The sequence below is a fragment of the Mizuhopecten yessoensis genome, unplaced genomic scaffold, assembly GCF_002113885.1.
Source record: "Mizuhopecten yessoensis strain PY_sf001 unplaced genomic scaffold, ASM211388v2 scaffold10901, whole genome shotgun sequence".
Classification (NCBI taxonomy): domain Eukaryota; kingdom Metazoa; phylum Mollusca; class Bivalvia; order Pectinida; family Pectinidae; genus Mizuhopecten; species Mizuhopecten yessoensis.
The window spans coordinates 457,281-481,509 of record NW_018408778.1 but is presented as its reverse complement, the minus strand read 5'-3'; the positions used below and the strand labels follow the sequence as shown (position 1 = coordinate 481,509).

Sequence of the window (24,229 nt, the reverse complement as noted above, 5' to 3'; positions counted from 1 at the left end):
GTTTATGGATGTTTGGGCATTGAATTTGCCCTCACCATGAAGGGTGCTTGCCCATTGAATTCACCTCCTCATTCAAGGATGAACATTTCCTGTTTTATAGTTTCCTATTTCAAAATCTGATTTTTTTTCCGTAACACCCAACTAACACAGTCTATCTCCTTCTATGAACCATGCTAGTTTTTAACAAGAAATAAAGTTAGGATTTCTCATGATCACATGACGTAAAACTGAAACGGACGTAGAACATTTATCCAATACCCAGGCCTTGATCACATGACTTTCACTAGAAGTAAGGGACAACTTTTTATTTGGTATCTATCTTAAACCTCCATTTAGTGTGCCTATACTAGTAAAACAGTACTCAACATGTCCCTCATAAGGTTTGGTTTTAATTTATGTCATATCTGTGATTTGTGGAAAATTGAATACTCCTATGAAGTGGTTAAACTTTGTTTGCTTTCTGATTGTTGTGTGTGCAGGGTCACCTGGTATAAAATGTTCACTGTTACCTTACTGTTACCTTATGAATACACTTTATTGTAAAATTGGAAAACCCACTATATACAGCATGAAGTAATTATAACAAGCTGTGGAGATGGGTGGGAAAAGGTATCAGTATTGCACAGTTTCTGATAATTTCACTGGATTTACATCAACCAATTCACTGATTGTCTAACTACGAATACACAAAAAATATTAAAAAGTAATGAGGAGGTAAAATTGAGTGGTGCTTACATAGATCTGATAGAAAACCACAGTATTACCATAATACACTAGGATACCATCACAGGTATATTATGTAACACAATCATTTCTGTCACTCAGACCAATCCCACTTCTCTGATAGATTGTGTTTGGATATACACCTATAATAAATCAGTTCCTTAGCTCCATTGAGTAAAGTTATAAAGGATTCATGCGGACAAAGGCCAGGAAAAACCACATCCTCTGAATATAGTGTTTTTTGTCTGTGTGAAATCTCAGCCATACACGAAGGAGAATTAGATAGAGGCTGTATGATTAAAAGATAACACTATTTTATCACTGGCACAGATTATCACTGAGAAACGATCTTATGATGATCAAGTGGGTCACAGAAAGTGATTCTAGTCCTGATGAGGATTACCTGAAAACATAAGGAACTAAGGTCAGAGCCTTCCTTAGATTTTCCAGTGTATGACAAACCCGAAGTACTTTGTGTTGTGGTTAAAGTCGAGTTAACAACAAGTGTTTTGGACTGCCTGACCTGTTCTCAGCATACAATGTGATCTCTATGTGATCTGTAAGATACTCTGGCCATCTACACAGACTTATACAGGGCATAGGGTATACTGGACCGAAACATTGACTAACAGACTGTAATTTCAGGGGGGCATAGGGTATACTGGACTGTCAGAAAGTCATAGGCTGCACTGGACTGTAAAGTTATTATATACATACATATCAAATGAGAGCAAAACTGCTCAATATTTAATTTTCCACAAAAGGCTCCATTTGGTTTCCATGGTGACCAATCAAAAATGTGAAGCAACATTCGCATTACTTTACATTTATAAATACTCATGTAAAATTTCTTTAAATTCTGCTCCATGGTTTTTGAGAAAAGTGATGAAAACCTCTGCAACAGAAGAAAGATAAGATTGAAAGAGTTGTAACTGTTTCTGTAGTCGTATAGGAAGCAAAACTGGAAAACAGGGTAGAGTAAACAGTGGGGTGACAGTATGGTCCTACTGTAATGTTGTGGTACCTACCATACACAATGTGACCATGTCACGGTGCTTGACCTTTGTATTTGGTAAAGATGTTGTAGAGCACACGGAGAGTAGATTTCAGATCTTGGTTGACGACATCTGTGAAGAATAAACATATCAGAAATGTATACACTAAAAGTGGTTTCATTTTAGCAACAACTTTTTTTGATAGGTAACGTTTATCACAAGAGGCTTAATTGCAAAAGTTTTCAGTGAAATTTGCATTAATATAATTACATATATGTTGGTTGATTGTCTGAAAACATTTCACAAAATATTTAAATTCATGAATATATTTCAATATTTATGTTGCACTTGACAGTTTCACCTGAGCAAAATACAAACTCTATTTGTTGCCAAATTTTCACCGATGATTATTTAAAAAAGGAGGAGAAAACAGAATTTACACATAAAATCTCAAAATTTGATTCTTCTTTCCTCCAAACTAGAGTAAAAGTGCTGAAACAAAATAATCAGTGATATCTTGATAGGTTGGCGTGATATATCAGTTAAAATAGATGTTTGATATTAACATTATGAGTCATTTACTGACATATACAGAGTAATAATACCTTCTGGTCGGGCTTTGGGCTTCGGAAGTCCACCATCTTGCATCAGTTCAAAGGCAAAGTTGACATTATGAACCTAAAAGAATGAAACAAGTGTGATGTTAATCGCTTTTATGTAAAACAGTGTTACTCATCTTCTGACAGGAAATACAAATTCTGGTATTATTTCACCAACACAGGTGGTAATTTTCAAACAAAGTTCAAGGGTATTGTTCAGAGTCATCTTCATATAGTTTAAATAACACTAAAAATATCTATCATGGTTTTTTTTTATTGATCAGGAAATTCAGAAAACAAGATTTGGAAAAAAATGTTTAACACGTTTTCTTATCACACATTATTTGCTATAGATTTCCTTGGTGTTCTTTAGTTTTTGATTTTCATTCTAGATGAACCTTTTTTTGATACTTTAGCAGGGCTGATGCACAGGTTATAAGAAACGTTTGTGCATTCATTTGTTTATACCAGACACGACAACCAAATTCGACAACCAATACATGTAGAGATTTTAACATAGATAAAAAGATGATACATGATATTCTGAATGGAGCAATTGTGAAATAGGTTTTATGCTGCTCAGACAGGAGCTCTATGGTTACCATGGTACAAGTCTATCGGCAAGGAAATGCTGGTTACACGTCATAAACAGGTCTGACTTGAACAAGGCTGTATTGTTTTCTTATGTACCCTAACATCTACAAGATACAGAGGATTTACATAAAAGCACCAGTATTGTAAACCAACTATTGTCCTCCTGCAGCCCTACGGATGTGTGCATGCTGTGAGAGAAACACTTTCGTTTTACCGTGAAAGGATTATGTTTACAAAAACGTAAATGCCATTGAAAATTGTAGATGGATTACAGCTATAACACAACAGTTTTATATTCTAAATATGTTTGGGAAATATCTGGAAAGTTTCAACAGTCAACAGACTGGCATGAGAGGCTTGGGGTTCCTCCTGTACAGACCAAGCTTTATCTCTACATTTACACAGATTAAAATGTAACAATTTAAATTCTCAATATACAAGACTTAAGGTTAAGTGTTAAATGAAACATTTTTTATATTATAAAAGTCAGTAAGCTTTTGGCAGGAAAGGTAAACCTACACCCTAATTGGATGAGAGTATATATATTAACATCTGCACTGCATACTCATTATATACACCAACCAAATTCAAGTTGTATTCAAAACACTAAAAACCTATGAACATAATAAGTGTCAGGTGATTAGATTCAATTGGATCTATGTAATTATAAACTATTTATCTTAATTAGTGATCTGTTTGGACATTTTCCCCAGAAATTCTTTGTTTCACCCAAAAGGTACCTGCGCACAATTTGCCAATATTTACGGTATTTAACTCTTTTAATAGTCAGAGACAGTATGTACCTAATTTGCTTTTAACATCAGGTATACAGCCTGAAAATTAATTGAAGGATTATGGAAAACATATACAATTTACAAGTATTGTTTAGTTTGGTGACGATGGTTTTTTAACCTGATAAAGAGACACCCAATACCATGCTATGTTTTAACCTGATAAAGAGACACCCAATACCACGCTATGTTTTAACCTGATAAAGAGACACCCAATACCATGCTATGTTTTAACCTGATAAAGAGACACCCAATACCACGCTATGTTTTAACCTGATAAAGAGACACCCAATACCACGCTATGTTTTAACCTGATAAAGAGACACCCAATACCACGCTATGTTTTAACCTGATAAAGAGACACCCAATACCACGCTATGTTTTAACCTGATAAAGAGACACCCAATACCACGCTATGTTTTAACCTGATAAAGAGACACCCAATACCACGCTATGTTTTAACCTGATAAAGAGACACCCAATACCACGCTATGTTTTAACCTGATAAAGAGACACCCAATACCACGCTATGTTTTAACCTGATAAAGAGACACCCAATACCACGCTATGTTTTAACCTGATAAAGAGACACCCAATACCACGCTATGTTTTAACCTGATAAAGAGACACCCAATACCACGCTATGTTTTAACCTGATAAAGAGACACCCAATACCACGCTATGTTTTAACCTGATAAAGAGACACCCAATACCACGCTATGTTTTAACCTGATAAAGAGACACCCAATACCACGCTATGTTTTAACCTGATAAAGAGACACCCAATACCACGCTATGTTTTAACCTGATAAAGAGACACCCAATACCATGCTATGTTTTAACCTGATAAAGAGACACCCAATACCACGCTATGTTTTAACCTGATAAAGAGACACCCAATACCACGCTATGAACACCTGGATTCTCTACCCCTCCTGATGCCCGGTGTTGACAGTACAGTCATTAATGAGTGTTTGTGCTATAGCAGGAAGTTAATGCACCTCTCACGAAACAGACATCGACTAACAATCTCTAATTGCTTGTTGCAGTTCAGGGAGGTATGTAATGCCCAGTTTAGAGCATTCAATTACAACTCCCTGCTGGATCCTCATAACATGCAAATTGAGGCTTCCCATGGGTAATTCTGGTCTGCCATTACAGTTCACCTGGCACTTCCTTCTCTATTTGACTTCCACCAGAGTCCAATACGAAAAAGGGTGTAGTGCCATCAACACAATTGTTTTTTTATTGTTAAAACCGTCAAAGCCTTGATAATAATCTGTCCGGTTAAACCAGAAACCTTTCTAGAACCTTCATCACAGTGTAAGACAATCCACTTTGGGCCTGAGCCAGGATGATGTAATTCTGACAACAAAAAGACATATTGGGGAACTTCAGGGACTTACTTTCTATAGAATATCACTCNTGTACAGTAGTAAGGTACACTACAGTTACAGTAATAAGGTACAGTACTGTTATAATGTATATAAGGTATAATGTACAGTAGTAAGGTACAGTACAGTTACAGTGTACAGTAGTAAGGTACAGTACAGTTACAGTAATAAGGTACAGTACTGTTATAATGTACAGTAGTAAGGTACAGTACTGTTACAATGTACAATAGTAAGGTACACTACAGTTACAGTTATAAGGTAGAGTACTGTTATAATGTACAGTAGTAAGGTAGATTACTGTTTTAATGTACAGTAGTAAGGTAGAGTACTGTTATAATGTACAGTAGTAAGGTGCAGTACTGTTATAATGTACAGTAGTAAGGTACAGTACTGTTATAATGTACAGTAGTAAGGTACAGTACTGTTACAGTAATAAGGTACAGTACTGTTATAATGTACAGTTGTAAGGTACAGTACTGTTACAATGTACAGTAGTAAGGTACACTACAGTTACAGTAATAAGGTAGAGTACTGTTATAATGTACAGTAGTAAGGTGCAGTACTGTTATAATGTACAGTAGTAAGGTACAGTACTGTTACAGTAATAAGGTACAGTACTGTTATAATGTACAGTAGTAAGGTAAAGTACTGTTATAATGTACAGTACTGTTACAATGTACAGTAGTAAGGTACAGTACAGTTACAGTAATAAGGTACAGTATTGTTTTAATGTACAGTAGTAAGGTACAGTACAGTTACAGTAATAAGGTAGAGTACTGTTATAATATACAGTAGTAAGGTACAGTACTGTTATTATGTACAGTAGTAAGGTACAGTACAGTTACAGTAATAAGGTAGAGTACTGTACCTTACTACTGTACACTGTAACTGTACTGTACCTTACTACTGTTATAATATACAGTAGCAAGGTAGAGTACTGTTATAATGTAGAGTAGTAAGGTAGAGTACTGTTTTAATGTACAGTAGTAAGGTACACTACAGTTACAGTAATAAGGTACAGTATTGTTTTAATTTACAGTAGTAAGGTACAGTACAGTTACAATGTACAGTAGTAAGGCACAGTACAGTTACAGTAATAAGGTACAGTATTGTTTTAATGTACGGTAGTAAGGTACAGTACAGTTACAATGTACAGTAGTAAGGGAGAGTACTGTTATAATGGACAGTACTGTTACAATGTACAACAACTGTACATTATAACAGTAATAAGGTACAGTACTTTTATAATGTACAGTAGTAAGGTACACTACAGTTACAGTAATAAGGTACAGTATTGTTTTAATGTACGGTAGTAAGGTACAGTACAGTTACAATGTACAGTAGTAAGGTACAGTACTGTTACAATGTACAGTAGTAAGGTAGAGTAATGTTATAATGTACAGTAGAATAAGGTACAGTATTGTTTTAATGTACGAGTAAGGTAGAGTACTGTTATAATGTACAGTAGTACGGTAGAGTACTGTTATAATGTACAGCAGTGAGGGACAGTACTGTTATAATGTACAGTAGTAAGGTACAGTACTGTTACAGTGTACAGTAGTAAGGTACAGAACTGTTAATATGTTTATGATGTTTCATATTGGTCCTTTACTCCTGCTATTTCCTTAATTGTTTGTATGACATATGCACTTTGTCTGCCTGTTTTGTTTATGCACTTGATTTACTTGTCTATTTAATTAAATTTGTGTTCATGTGTTTTGTTGCTTTTTTGTGCAAATGATTTATGCTTTATGCCTGCTGGTGATAGATGTTTTCCTGCTTAACACAATACTGTAAAAAAATGCTCTAATTACTGGTAAGTTATAGTTTCTTTCAAGGTTTATAAACATTTTACAAAGGTAATGACCTCAAAGTACTCTAATTCCCCATTAATGAACAAAACATATGGAACAGAATAGAGGGGTAGCTCGTCCAGACTGACAGAGGATCATATACATAACACACTATTAGTCTACACAGAAAACGTTTTGTAGTAGGCTCTCATCTTTTAATTAATCAAAGATGAAGCATGAATCACCAGCTTATTGTAGGCTATTTTGAACATTTGGGAAATTTTTTCCCCGTCTTCATAAGTTACCAACAAAGTACTCCCGCTGCCTTTACCAAATTAAATGGTCAATACACAAGATGTAGATGTCGACATTTTGCTGGCAATACCATTCAAAGTGTTCCTGGTATGACAGTGCTATGCTGGGAATCAGGGTGGAGGCATTACATGAATCTTTTATCCTGTTTTACTTTTCAATTAAATATGGAGAATAAATAACTCAAGTGTTTAACCACATGCCTCAATGATTCGACCCAAACTTTGGTGAGTTTGTTGTACACATAGCATGCCTTAGAGGCGGTGATCAGCTGCATAACCATCACTCTGTTTCTCATTCTGTCAATGTGGCTATGATTAAACCCCATCACCAGCATCATCAACCAGGCCACTGTGGCTATTACATCTAATCCCTACCAAAACTTATTACCACATATTACATGGAGATGTAATTGCTCCTAAAAAGCCTCCAATAGATGTTTTGGTACCAGTCTTATCCATACTAATCTGGTAGTTAGGTCCCTTAATAATCACGGTGGTATCAGAGTCATATCGGCTGCGCTCGGCTCCACGCCAAATTTGCATGTGCATATGATCACCGACCACTTTGCCTGTTTTTTGCCTGTTTTACTGTACGTGTAGAGCTCATGCAGTAGAACATACACGCTGTGTTTGATATTACATAGACAGTAATTAAGTAGATAATTGGCCAGCACAGGTGGCTGCCGATAGCTATCCTCTAGACCCTCAGTGTATTACATAACATCACCAGATACTCTGATATTGTGACATAACAAATTCAGCCTCAACTTGCTGGAATACATAGTCTTATCAATGCCATGATCAGGGACAAGATCTGTCTCAAAAGTATCTCTTACCTATAGCACAGGGTGTGGAGTACCACATGTTCCGCAACTCAAAACATCTTATAAGATGAAAAAAACTATAGTGAGCTGGTTAGTCAAATCTATGTTATGGATATACTACATGAGGTTTGAAAGAACTAGATGTGAACTACAAATGTGATGTTTCTGATTCCCTTACCATTAACACTAACGTGCTGTATTTTTTATTACCAAACCATTAACCATGTCCTGCAATGTTTTACATTACCAAACCATTAACATTGTCCTGCAATGTTTTACATTACCAAACCATTAACATTGTCCTGCAATGTTTTACATTACCAAACCATTAACATTGTCCTGCAATGTTTTACATTACCAAACCATTAACATTGTCCTGCAATGTTTTACATTACCAAACCATTAAAAATGTCCTGCAATGTTTTACATTACCAAACCATTAACATTGTCCTGCAATGTTTTACTTGTCCTGCAATGTTTTACATTACCAAACCATTAACATTGTCCTGCAATGTTTTACATTACCAAACCATTAACATTGTTCTGCAATGTTTTACATTACCAAACCATTAACATTGTCCTGCAATGTTTTACATTTCCAAACCATTAACATCATCCTGCAATGTTTTACATTACCAAACCATTAACATTGTCCTGCAATGTTTTACATGTCCTGCAATGTTTTACATTACCAAACCATTAACATTGTCCTGCAATGTTTTACATTACCAAACCATTAACATTGTTCTGCAATGTTTTACATTACCAAACCATTAACATTGTCCTGCAATGTTTTACATTTCCAAACCATTAACATCATCCTGCAATGTTTTACATTACCAAACCATTAACATTGTCCTGCAATGTATTACATTACCTTACCATTAACATTGCACTAGGTTGTTTTACATTATCTTACCATACACATTGCACTAGAGTGTTTTACATTACCTAGGAGACACCATGACTTATGACCTGTGGTAACCTAGTGAACTGGGAACCACCATGACTTACAGCCTGTGGTAACCAAGTGACCTGGGAACCACCATGACTTACAACCTGTGATAACCTAGTGACCTGGGAACCACCATGACTTACGACCTGTGGTAACCTAGTGACCTTGGTGACATCGAGACTTATGACCTGTGGTAATCTAGTGACCTGGGAAAAAGCATGACCTACGACCTGTGGTAACCTAGTGACCTGGGAACCACCATGACTTACAACCTGTGGTAACCTAGTGTCCTGGGAACCACCATGACTTACGACCTGTGGTAACCTTGTGACCTTGGTGACATCAAGACTTATGACCTGTGGTAACCTAGTGACCTGGGAGAAAGCATGATCTACGACCTGTGGTAACCTAGTGACCTGGGGGACACCATGAATTATGACCTGTGGTAACCTAGTGACCTGGGAGACACCATGACTTATGACCTGTGGTAACCTAGTGGACACCATGACTTATGACCTGTGGTAAGCTAGTGCCCTAGGAGACAGAATGACTTATGACCTGTGGTGACCTAGTGACCTTGGAGACACAATGACTTATGACATGTGGTAACCTAGTGCCCTAGGAGACACCATGACTTATGACCTGTGGTAACCTAGTGCCCTAGGAGACACCATGACTTATGACGTGTGGTAACCTAGTGACCTAGGAGACACCATGACTTATGACCTGTTGTAACCTAGTGACCTAGGAGACACCATGACTTATGACCTGTTGTAACCTAGTGACCTAGGAGACACCATGACTTATGACCTGTGGTAACCAAGTGCCCTAGGAGAGACCATGACTTATGACCTGTGGTAACCTAGTGACCTAGTGGACACCATGACTTATGACCTGTGGTAACCTAGTGCCCTAGGATACACCATGACTTATGACCTGTGGTAACCTAGTGACCTAGGAGAGACCATGACTTATGACCTGTGGTAACCTAGTGACCTGGGAGACACCATAACTTATGACCTGTGGTAACCTAGTGACCTGGGAGACAGCATGACTTATGACCTGTGGTAACCTAGTGACCTAGGAGAGACCATGACTTATGACCTGTGGTAACCTAGTGACCTAGGATAGCCCCAAGTCTTCTGCATAGTGACAAACAAAGAAATCAGTAGCAGAAGTATAATATCTAATTAAGAAAATTAACAAGCTATGACATACCATCAAACACTTAAACCCCTGGCTAGGATATCCCACTTGATTTGTGTGAAAGATTTTCACCTTTATGTGACATCTGGTGCAAATCTTAACACACTGATCTATTTACAACTAAAACTAAGTTTATAACCCACATTTTAATTTCGTTGTTTTGTCAATAAATGAATTGGGTTCATGTTATTGAATCACAGTATTACATAGGACATATAATCTACAATGCAAAACATGTTTTTCATTTTGCTTAATTAGTGCTGAGGTCATATCAATTTGAGGTCCAAGATGGGATATTGAAAACTATGGTGACGCTAAATATTCTTAAAGATGTGTAAGAAAATAAACATCAATTCATGTAACTGTGCAAGGTTGTTTCATCTGTCTTAGGCTAAGATTTTGTAACATTCTCACCTCGCCCCAGGATCATTGTTACAGAATCATAGCTCTTCACCGAGATCTACCTCATTTACAGGTAATTATAGATTATCACGCTGTTTTTAGGGTTTGTCGTGAGAACAATTTCTCATTGTGAGTATGTGGATAAAATTGATAGGCCACTGCCGGTTGACTTGAGATTTTATCCACGTGTAAGCATTGAACATTTTTTCTTACAACAAATCTTGAGAACACAGTGTGAATAAATGTTTATCATCTATATACTACTAGGAGGCACGGTAGTCTAGTAGTAGGACGCCGGGCTCATGACTGAAGGGTTGCAGGTTCAAGTCACGTCATGGCACTGTGTTGCATCTTTGAACAAGATACTTTACTCCGCTTGTTCCAGTCTACTCAGATGTAAATGAGTACGTAGTTGGCAGTGCTAGAATTGTTGAATGCTAGCTGTGAGCACCGGCTGTATGCTCCCCAGGGTGTTGAGAAAGTTATTGGCTGGTTGCAAAGGCCCTTTAACCATGGATAATAATTTGTGGACCGCTTTGAGACGACCTATGAACTAGGTTGTGATAATTATGAATTATTATTACTACTTTATTTATATATATATATAAATAAAACAAAACACAAAGACTAGTATAATCGGCTAGCGCTTTCGCCCATTTTGGGGCTCTTCAGGCGATTTATATATATATATATATACATATTTCCCTGTTAGTAAGTAACATAACTTCCAAGTGACTTAATTCTAGGCCTGAATCATCAGATTCTCGGTCAGTGACAAATGTAAACAAATACAAAATGTACAAAGTTTTACACGAAGGAATATTCTAAACATAAGTTTGGTGAATGTAGATGAAATAGTAAGGAAGTTATGCTCCAGATGATATATATTGTTGATGCCCTGTCAGGTAGGCAAACAACACCATACATGTTACGTCCTTTCATCGACAGGAGTGTAGAAATAAATTACAAAGACATACATTATCTTGTTAATTTAAGCAAAAATTTCTTTATTTCAATCAGTAATCAACATAATGAAAACTGATAAAGATTTTTCTAAACACTACAGAAAGATATCAAAAAGAAAACCATTTGATTTTTACAGATAGAAGAAGTAAGATGCACATTTTTTTATATATGAATAAGCGATGTGTCAGTTAAGTAACAGTTTCCAAGGGGAATGAGATAGCTGGAGACAGGATGTGACCTTTGCTCATAACCTTTGACCCCATTTCCTGGACCAATCAGATGGTGAGTATTAAGAAAAAACGGAAGAAGAAAAGAACAGCAGCAGCTGACTGTTGATGAGGTAAAAACTGCCACCATATCTAAAGCCATTCATCACGATTCAAGGTCGTGTCATTTTCTCCAAGGTCAAACTAATCTAAGTAGAATGTACTGAATTGGCAAGGTTTGGAATGAGTTCTTCTTCTTAATTGGTTTGACAACTGATGAACTCTAACCACAAACTGGCATGGCTAATAAAATTGACAGCAAGATCTTCTACTAATTGTGATACAGAGTCTAAAGAGTTTTTTTTATCAATATAACTACTGTATGTTTTTTTTTTTTAATCTGATAGGCAGAAATGTCACAGCTAGATCTGTAAATTATGTACAGATAATAAACTTTGAACGAATAGAGGTTACTGTTTAGTTTCTAAATCTCCTGTGTATTTGGTAGAGAAAACCGTCATGTGTTTTTAGAATAGATCAAATGATTGATTTCTTGATTTTGTATTTTCTTATCAATTTATTAATTTCTGTTAACCTTCATGAGGTACTTTAATTCATGAATTGTTACGCATTCAGTGAATTTTTGCAAAATAAATCCCTAAAGTTAGCAAAAACACTACCTACTAAAGAGGACTAAAAGAATGTAGGTCGTGTTAATGTGACAAGCATATCATAACTTAAATACACAGTGACAGATATGGCACTATTTGTACAGCCATTTACATACAATACGGCTTTACAACTATAAACAAATACTTTAATATCCTAGTATTGAAGCCATGTATAAACTCTCTTATCAAACCACTGAGGCATTTCAGGTTTTCTATTGAATTTTGTGAAGCTTCGGTCGGAAAATGAGCTGACAAACATTGATATAGATACAAATGGAGTTTTTAGACCTTATATCAGTAATGTTGATTACACCTTACATCAGTTATGTTGATTACACCTCACATCATTAATGTTGATTACACCTTATATCAGTAATGTTGATTACACCTTACATCAGTAATGTTGATTACACCTCACATCAGTAATGTTGATTACACCTTACATCAGTAATGTTGATTACACCTTACATCATTAATGTTGATTACACCTCACACCAGTAATGTTGATTACACCTCACATCATGAATGTTGATTACACCTCACATCATTAATGTTGATTACACCTCACATCATTAATGTTGATTAAACCTTACATCAGTAATGTTGATTACACCTTAAATCGGTAATGTTGATTACACCTCACATCAGTAATGTTGATTACACCTCACATCATTAATGTTGATTAAACCTTACATCAGTAATGTTGATTACACCTTACATCGGTAATGTTGATTATACCTCACATCACTAATGTTGATTACACCTCACATCATTAATGTTGATTACACCTCACATTACTAATGTGAGGCGTAATCAACATTAATGATGTCAGGTATAATCAACATTAATTATGTGAGGTGTAATCAACCTTACTGATGTGAGGTGTAAACAACATTAATGATGTCAGGTATAATCAACATTAATTATGTGAGGTGTAATCAACCTTACTGATGTGAGGTGCAATCAACATTACTGATGTTGATTACACCTCACATCACCAATGTTGATTACACCGCAGGTCATTAATGTTGATTACTCCTTCCATCAGGAATGTTGATTACACCTCACATCACTAATGTTGATTACACCTCACATTAGTAATGTTGATTACACGTCACATCATGAATGTTGATTACACCTCACATCATTAATGTTGATTACACCTCACATCAGTAATGTTGATTACACCTCACATCACTAATGTTGATTACACCTTATATCAGTAATGTTGATTACACCTCACATCATGAATGTTGATTACACCTCACATCATTAATGTTGTTTGCACCTTACATCAGTAATGTTGATTACACCTCACATCAGTAATGTTGATTACACAGGTGACATCAGTAATGTCGATTACACAGGTGAAATGTGATTGGGTACCAGTGTTACAATCCCTCCACAAACCTCCCCACAACCACCTATCCTGTCAGGTCGAACATGTAATTGACAGTAAATTTAACATTAAGTATCATTTTTTTGGCCCTAAAGGGCAGTGATAAGTACTTCAATGTTATATGCCACCTTACATATTAGTGGAAATTATATTATTATCAAGAGAAGACTTTATGGAAAATTCATGTTGTCACAAATATTAATTCTGCATGATATATCAATCAGGATATCAAGTGTTTGGAAAAAAATTAGTAGATTTACAGTATAGAAGTACCTATAGTTTACAAAAAGTACTCCCTAAAAAGTTTTGATTAAGATTATTGATAAAGCAGAATATCTAAATTGCTGACTTTGTGTACAGCCTTGTGCACTGTTTAAATTCAGTTTCGAGTAATTAATAAAATACACAATCCCAAGAATCTATTTTACAGTTTTCTTTCATAATAGTGTATACTTTAAGAAGTAAATCAACACATGAATTTTTTATCTACTGATAACATGCTTCACATTGATAATAGGCTACACATTGATATCATGTTTTATTTTGATATCGGACTATACAATGATATAAAGCTTCACATTGATACCATGCTTCACAATGATATAAAGCTTCACATTGATACCATGCTTCACAATAATATAAAGCTTCACATTGATACCATATACTTCACAATGATATAAAGCTTCACATTGATACCATACTTCACAATGATATAAAGCTTCACATTGATACCATACTTCACAATGATATAAAGCTTCACATTGATACCATGCTTCACAATGATATAAAGCTTCACATTGAAACCATGCTTCATAATGATACAAAGCTTCACATTGATATCATGCTTCACAATGATATAAAGCTTCACATTGATACCATAGTTCACAATGATATAAAGCTTCACATTAATACCCTTTGCTTTACAATAACACACATTGCTGCCATGCTTCACAATGTAAACGTGTTTCACAAAAATTTGATTTTATATGATGACATATTTCCAGTAACATGCTTCACAATGATACCATGCTTCACAATGATACTGTGCTTCACAATGATACCTTGTTTCACTAAGATACTGTGTTTCACTAAGATACTGTGCTTCACAATAATACTGTGCTTCACTAAGATAATGTGCTTCACAATGATACTGTGCTTCACTAAGATACTGTGCTTCACAATGATACTGTGCTTCACTAAGATACTGTGCTTCACAATGATACCGTGCTTCACTAAGATACTGTGCTTCACAATGATACTGTGCTTCACTAAGATACTGTGCTTCACAATGATACTGTGCTTCACTAAGATACTGTTCACTATGATATTGTGCTTCACTAAGATACTGTTCACAATGACACTGTGCTTCACTAAGATACTGTTCACAGTGATATTGTGCTTCACAATAATACTGTGCTTCACTAAGATACTGTGCTTCACTAAGATACTGTGCTTCACTAAGATACAGTGCTTCACAATGATACTGTGCTTCACTATGATACTGTGCTTCACAATGATACTGTGCTTCACTAAGATACTGTGCTTCACAATGATACTGTGCTTCACTAAGATACTGTTCACAATGATACTGTGCTTCACTAAGATACTGTTCACAATGATACTGTGCTTCACAATGATACCGTGCTTCACTAAGATACTGTGCTTCACAATGATACCGTGCTTCACTAAGATACTGTGCTTCACAATGATACTGTAGCGAACTGGACTGATTTCGGAGGGTACCAGGTTTCGAATCCCCATCTGGCAGGGCATTTCTCTTTCTCATATTACAAAATTGGGCGAGATTGCCAACCCTTGTTGAAAGTACTGGACGAATGCGGGATAGATGGTTAATAGCCATGTCTTCAGGGGTGAAGACCTAGAAAAAGGACAGAGGAATGTAACAGAACTGGACTGGGTCATTAGCTGGGGACCAGGTTCAGAGTGTCCGGGTTTTAGTCCCGGTGTCTGGCCGTGTATTTCTCTTTCTCCTATTTCAATACCATGCTTCACAATGATATAACACTTCACAATAATAACTTGCTCCATACTGAAAAAAAACTCCATTACAAAATACATTACGGTGGTAAATATCTCTCTCCCACCTTAAAAATAACTCCCTCACAATGTCTAGTTTACTGTGAAAGTGTTTGTACACGCTGATGTACCTGTATATATCTGGCCAGGTGTAAGATTTACAGAAGTTTAGTATGTACAACACCTGTCTACCAGATATCTGATAAGTAGCTACCATTTAGTCACTTGTGTAACACTATTACAATAACATTGGTACACCTTTATCTTATTTGAACAGCTAACTAAATACAGCGACCGTTAATACACTCAACAATCAATGTAAGCAGTATATCTTTACAGTTATTGACCTTAGAAACTGAACCTGTTAATACTCTGACCTTTGAACCTTTTATCTCAACAGGATAATACAAATACATGTAATTTTATCCCTGGTTTATGAATTGCTGCAATAATTTAAAAGTATGAAATGTAAATAAATATTTCAAAATAGCTTGAAAAGATATAAGCATAACGTGTCAAACATTGTACAGTAGCTCTGTCACCTACAGGAACTGTACAGTAGTCAGTAGCTATGTCACCTACAGGAAATGTATATTAGATATGTCATTCACAGGAACTGTACAGAACCTCTGTCACCTATAGAAACTGTACAGTAGCTCTGTCACCCAGTATATTAGATATGTCATTCACAGGAACTGTACAGAAGCTCTGTCTCCCACAGGAACACTGTACAGTAGTCAGTAGCTATGTCACATACAGGAAATGTATATTAGATATGTCATTCACAGGAACTGTACAGAAGCTCTGTCTCCCACAGGAATTGTACAGTAGATATGTCCCCTACATGAACTGTACAGATATGTCATTCACAGGAACTGTACAGAAGCTCTGTCTCCCACAGGAATTGTACAGTAGATATGTCCCCTACATGAACTGTACAGATATGTCATTCACAGGAACTGTATAGTAGCCTGTAGCTCTGTCACCTACAGGAAATGTGTATTAGATATGTCATTCACAGGAACTGTACAGAAGCTCTGTCTCCCACAGGAATTGTACAGTAGATATGTCCCCTACATGAACTGTACAGATATGTCATTCACAGGAACTGTATAGTAGCCTGTAGCTCTGTCACCTACAGGAAATGAATATTAGATATGTCATTCACAGCAACTGTATAGTAGTCAGTAGCTCTGTCACCTACAGGAAATGAATATTAGATATGTCATTCACAGGAACTGTATAGTAGCCTGTAGCTCTGTCACCTACAGGAAATGTGTATTAGATATGTCATTCACAGGAACTGTATAGTAGTCAGTAGCTCTGTCACCTACAGGAGCTGTATATTAGATATGTCATTCACAGTTACTGTACAGTAGTCAGTAGCTGTCACCTACAGGAGCTGTATATTAGATATGTCATTCACAGGAACTGTTTAGTAGTCAGTAGCTCTGTCACCTACAGGAAATGTATATTAGATATGTCATTCACAGGAACTGTACAGTAGTCAGTAGCTCTGTTATCTTCAGGAACTGTATATTAGATATGTCATTTACAGGAACTGTACAGTAGTCAGTAGCTCTGTCACCCACAGGAACTGAACAGTAGTCAGTAGCTCTGTCACCTACAGGAACTGTATATTAGATATGTCATTTACAGGAACTGTACAGTAGTCAGTAGCTCTGTCACCTACATGAAATGTATATTAGATATGTCATTCACAGGATCTGTACAGTAGTCAGTAGCTCTGTCACCTACAGGAACAGTATATTAGATATGTCATTCACAGGAACTGTACAGTAGTCAGTAGCTCTGTTATCTTCAGGAACTGTATATTAGATATGTCATTCACAGGAACTGTACAGTAGTCAGTAGCTCTATCACCAACAGGAACTGTATATTAGATATGTCACTCACTGTACAGTAGCTCTGTCGATCACATAAACTGTACAGTAGCTCTGTCGATCACATAAACTGTACAATAGCTTTTTCACACACAAGAACTGTACAGTAGCTCTGTCGATCACAGGAACTGTACAGTAGCTCTGTCACCCAAAGGAACTGTACAGTAGCCCTTTCACCTACAGGAACTGTACAGTAGGTTTTTCATACACAAGAACTGTACAGTAGCTCTGTTGATCTAGAAACTGTACATAAGCTTTGTCACCCACAGGAACTGTACAATAGCTTTTTCACACACAAGAACTGTTCAGTAGCTCTGTCGATCACAGGAACTGTACAGTAGCTCTGTCACCCAAAGGAACTGTACATAAGCTTTGTCACCCACAGGAACTGTGCAGTAGCATTTTCACACACAATAACTGTACAGTAGCTCTGTCGATCACAGTGACTGTACAGAAACTATGTCACCTACAGGAACTGTACAGAAGCTCTGTCACCCACAGGAACTGAACGGAAGCTCTGTCACCAACATGAACTGTACAGTAGCTCTGTCACTCACAGGAACTGTACAGTAGCTCTGTCACCCACAGGAACTGAACGGATGCTCTGTCACCAACAGGACCTGTATAGTAGCTCTGTCACGCACAGGAACTGTACAGTGGCTCTGTCACCAACAGGAACTGGACAGTAGCTCTGCCACCAACAGGAACTGAACAGTAGTCAGTAGCTATGTCACCCACAGGAAATGTACAGTAGCTCTGTCACCAACAGGAACTGTACAGTAGCTCTGTCTCCCAAAGGAACTGTATAGTAGCTCTGTCACTCACAGGAACTGTACAGTAGCTCTGTCACCAACAGGAACTGTACAGTAGCTATGTCACCCACAGGAAATGTATAGTAGCTCTGTCACCAACAGGAACTGGACAGTAGCTCTGTCACTCACAGGAATTGTACAGAAGCTCTATCACCAACAGGAACTGTACAGTAGCTCTGTCACTCACAGGAACTGTACAGAAGCTCTATCACCAACAGGAACTGTACAGTAGCTATGTCACCCACAGGAAATGTACAGTAGCTCTGTCACCAACAGGAACTGTATAGTAGCTCTGTCACCAACAGGAACTGTACAGTAGCTATGTCACCCACAGGAAATGTACAGTAGCTCTGTCACCAACAGGAACTGTACAGTAGCTCTGTAACCCACATGAACTGTACAGTAGCTCTGTCACTCACAGGAACTGTACTGTAGCTCTGTCACCAACAGGAACTGTATAGTAGCTCTGTCACCAACAGGAACTGTACAGTAGTCAGTAGCTCTGTCACCTACAGGAACTGTATATTAGATGTCACTCACAGGAACTGTACAGTAGCTCTGTCACCAACAGGAACTGACCAGTAGCTCTGCCACCAACAGGAACTGTACAGTAGCTCTGTCACCCACAGGAACTGAACAGTAGCTCTTTCACCCACAGCTTTCACCCACAGGAACTGTACAGTAGCTCTGTCACCCAAATGAACTGACCAGTAGCTCTGCCACCGAAAGGAACTGTACAGAAGCTCTGTCTCCCACAGGAACTGTACAGTAGATATGTCACCTACATGAACTGTACAGTAGCTCTGTCGATCACAGGAACTGTACAGAAGCTCTGTCACCCACAGGAACTGTACAGTAGCTCTGTCACCCACAGGAACTGTACAGTGGTTCTGTCAACCTCAGGAGCTGTACAGAAGCTCTGTCACCCACAGGAACTGTACAGTAGCTCTGTCACCCACAGGAACTGTACAATAGCTTTTTCACACACAAGAACTGTATAGTAGCTCTGTCGATCACAGGAACTGTACAGTAGCTCTGTCACCCAAAGGAACTGTACAGTAGCTCTTTCACCTACAGGAACTGTACAATAGGTTTTCACACACAAGAACTGTACAGTAGCTCTGTTGATCACAGAAACTGTACATAAGCTTTGTCACACACTAGAAATGTTCAGTAGCTCTGTCAATCACAGGAACTGTACCGTAGCTCTGTCACCCAAAGGAACTGTACAGTAGCTCTGTCAATCACAGAAACTGTACAGTAGCTCTTTCACCTACAGGAACTGTACAGTAGCTCTGTCACCCACAGGAACTGTGCAGTAGCATTTTCACACACAAGAACTGTACAGTAGCTCTGTTGATCACAGTGACTGTACAGAAACTCTGTCACCTACATGAACTGTACAGTAGCTCTGTCACCCAAAAGAACTGTACAGTAGCTCTGTCACCCACAGGAACAATGTACAGTAGCTCTGTCACCAACAGGAACTGTACAGTAGCTCTGTCACCTACAGGAACTATATAATAGATATGTCATTCACAGGAACTGTATAGTAGTCAGTAGCTCTGTCACCTACAGAAACTGTATATTAGATATGTCATTCACAGAAACTGTACAGAAGCTCTGTCACCCATAGTAACTGTACAGTAGCTCTGTCACCCACAGGAACTGAACAGTAGTCAGTAGCTCTGTCACCCACAGGAACTGTATATTAGATATGTCATTCACAGAAACTGTACAGAAGCTCTGTCACTCATAGAAACTGTACAGTAGCTCTGTCACCCACAGGAACTGAACAGTAGTCAGTAGCTCTGTCACCTACAGGAACTGTATATTAGATATGTCATTCACAGGAACTGTACAGTAGTCAGTAGCTCTGTCACCTACAGGAACCGTATAATAGATATGTCATTCACAGGAACTGTACAGAAGCTCTGTCACCTCCAGAAACTGTACAGTTGCTCTGTCACCCACATGAACTGTACAGTAGTCAGTAGCTCTGTCACCCACAGGAACTGAACAGTAGTCAGTAGCTCTGTCACCCACAGGAACTGAACAGTAGTCAGTAGCTCTGTCACCCACAGGAACTGTATAATAGATATGTCATTAACAGGAACTGTACAGAAGCTCTGTCACCTACAGAAACTGTACAGTAGCTCTGTCACCTACAGGAACTACAGAAGTCAGTAGCTCTGTCACCCACAGGAACTGTACAGTAGTCAGTAGCTCTGTCACCCACAGGAACTGTACAGTGGTTCTGTCAACCTCAGGAGCTGTACAGAAGCTCTGTCACCCACAGGAACTGTATATTAGATATGTCATTCACACGAACTGAACAGTAGTCAGTAGCTATGTCACCTACAGGAACTGTATATTAGATATGTCATTCACACGAACTGAACAGTAGTCAGTAGCTCCGTCACCCACAGGAAATGAACAGTAGTCAGTAGCTCTGTCACCTACAGGAACTGAACAGTAGTCAGTAGCTCTGTCACCCACAGGAAATGAACAGTAGTCAGTAGCTCTGTCACCTACAGGAACTGAACAGTAGTCAGTAGCTCTGTCAGCCACAGGAACTGTACAGTAGTCAGTAGCTCTGTCACCCACAGGAAATGAACAGTAGTCAGTAGCTCTGTCACCCACAGGAACTGAACAGTAGTCAGTAGCTATGTCACCTACAGGAACTGTATATTAGATATGTCATTCACAGGAACTGAACAGTAGTCAGTAGCTATGTCACCTACAGGAACTGTATATTAGATATGTCATTCACAGGAACTGTACAGAAGCTCTGTTACCTACAGAAACTGTACAGTGGTTCTGTCAACCTCAGGAGCTGTACAGTATCTCTGTCACCCACTGGACTACATCAACCTACAACTAAAGTAAACCAAATCTTAGATTGATCAGGTTTCTTTTTTGTGTAGATTTTTTGTCATTGTGCTCCAGGACAGTAAAACCTGTCATTCTATAGGGGGAAACTTAATACAACCATCCTGTGTAGGTCAGGCCAAAATGAAAGTCATGTTTCTGGTTCAGACAAAATGCTTTTGTTCCATGGTCTGGTGACTGCGAGTCTGTTCTTTAGTCTCACTGGCTACAGACAATAGTATGACAAGAATACTTCAGGTTCAGCGCAGCATGCACCAGTTGTGATACCTTACTACAGCCAACTTAGTACATGTTTATACGGTTTTTGGCCTTTGACCGACTCTTATTTCATTGGTATGTAAGCAGGTGAAATATCTCGTTTATTTCAAATCCATATTGACCAGGTAAGTATATACAATGTTAATATAGTCATCAAAGCTCATACAATTGCATTGCCATGCAGGTAGGGCGTAAGAATTGTACCTGCTGCCCCCATTGCATGATCGTAAGAGGCGACCTAATTTGGGATCTTTTCATTTCTCTTCTTTCAAAACAACTTTCTTCTTTCTAATGTCTCCCTTGACAATGCCTCACTTTTGGCCTTTAGTTGAGTGTTTGTCCCTGTGAGGAAGGCTTTGGGTTCTGTTCCCTGGCCAAGACATACCAGAGTCTGTAAAAATGGTAGTTTCTACTCCTGCTTAACGCTCAGCAATTTAGGAGTGGGATGACTGGTTCTCCCGTTGTCAGTATAATGTTTGACCGAGTGGGGTGTCCTGCTGGGTGTCTTTGGCAGTATGTTTCAGTGAGGTAGCACTATAAAGTCAGCATCAGTTCCGCGCTACCACAAGGAGACAAACACGAACATATCGCAGCCTCCCAAAACACACACGCATACACTATACGCATGCATCTTGCACACAGGGGAGGCCGTCCTTAAATGACCATAGCTGTTGATAGGAGGTTAAACAATACTAAGCCAAACTAAACCAAATCAATCATACAATTGTATTTCACAGGAAATAAAAATAACTCAAAAATCAAATCGTTATATTTTTAGTTCAGTAAAAGTCAAGGGCAAATACTTGTTTCTGAATACTATTCAATTGAACAAAACTATTGAACACATCTTCTCCTGTGTACTATTGAACACGTCTTCTCCTGTGTACTATTGAAAACGTCTTTTCCTGTGTACTATTGAACACGTCTTTTCCTGTGTACTATTGAACACGTCTTTTCCTGTGTACTATTGAACACATCTTTTCCTGTGTACTATTGAACACATCTTCTTCTGTGTACTATTGAACACGTCTTCTTCTGTGTACTATTGAACACATCTTCTTCTGTGTACTATTGAACACGTCTTCTTCTGTGTACTATTGAACACATCTTCTCCTGTGTACTATTCTACTAGTCTCCTCCTGTGTACTATTGAACACATCTCCTTCTGTGTACTATTCTACTAGTCTCCTCATGTGTACTATTGAACACATCTTCTCCTGATTACTATTGAACAAGTCTTTTCCTGTGCACTATTTTTAATATTTTTTTCCAGTGTACAATTGTACAAGTCTTTTTCCAAGGTGCTATGGTACAGGTCTTCTCCTATGTACTAATATAAAATTCTTCCACTTTTGTAGTATTGTGATATGTCAGTGCTATCTGTCTATAGCTACAATAACATACAGGCCAAAATGTCAGCCTGTAGTATCTCCACATAGTTAGCATGGCACAACGTCACAATTACTAAAACCTAACTGACATTGACAGGAGAAAGTGAAAATTACAAAGCATCCTTGGCCTTGTCAAAACAATGTCGGAATTACTGAAACATTGATATCCCTGACCTTGACAAAGGAAGGTAAGATTTTTGAAACATCCCAGGACAGGTAAATCAAGGTCACAATTACCTAGACATGCTAGTGGGCTAAAAATAAGGTAGTGATCTCCATCTGTCTTTAGATGTAATGTTATCACAGCTGTTCACTTCTTTTTATATTGCAAGTACTTTAAAGTTTTCAATGACAAACTCACAAAACGGTGGACGTGTTTCAAGGTTGTGTCAAGTCCAGTGCTTCAAACATCATATAGTTACCAAGTGATAATTAAAGATAAACAAGTGCATTTCCTGAAATAATTTATCGAAACATCAATGGGACTGGTGAAGCGGCACTCAAAACTCTACAAGAGTACAACTACCCAGAGCTGCCATGTTCCCCATTCACCTTCCGCGAAGTACTTATCAAATTACAAGGTAAGCTAAGAAATTCAGTAATGGCAGTAAACGTAAACCCCTGCTCCACCATATATCCACCTGTACAGGGTATCCTATAACCCTTCAGTAATGGCAGTAAACATAGACCCCAGCTCCACTATATATCCACCTGTACATGGTATCCTATAACACTTCAGTAAAGGCAGTAAGCATAGACCCCTGCTCCACCATATATCCACCTGTACAGGGTATCCTATAACACTTCAGTAATGGCAGTAAAGGTAGACCCTTGCTCCACCATATATCCACCTGTACAGGGTATCCTATAACACTTCAGTAATGGCAGTAAAGGTAGACCCTTGCTCCACCATATATCCACCTGTACAGGGTATCCTATAACACGTCAGTAATGGCAGTAAACATAGACCCCAGCTCCACCATATATCCACCTGTACAGGGTATCCTATAACACTTTCAGTAATGGCAGTAAACGTAGACCCCTGCTCCACCATATATCCACCTGTACAGGGTATCCTATAACACTTCAGTAATGGCAGTAAA

The 24,229-nt window shown here is 38.0% G+C and overlaps 1 protein-coding gene across 1 annotated transcript in view; it reads right to left on the bottom strand.

Annotated features, from left to right (window-relative positions):
- The window catches only part of LOC110463398 (beta-parvin-like), a 74,714-nt gene that overhangs the window by 10,077 nt on the left and 40,408 nt on the right, over positions 1 to 24,229 (bottom strand). Inside the window, exons 13-14 of the mRNA XM_021517959.1 lie at positions 2,324 to 2,396; positions 1,752 to 1,850 (exon numbers count right to left, since the gene is read on the bottom strand). Of these exons, the coding sequence (XP_021373634.1) occupies positions 1,771 to 1,850; positions 2,324 to 2,396 (153 nt within the window). The 3' untranslated portion in view covers positions 1,752 to 1,770. The remainder of the gene's footprint in view (positions 1 to 1,751; positions 1,851 to 2,323; positions 2,397 to 24,229) is intronic.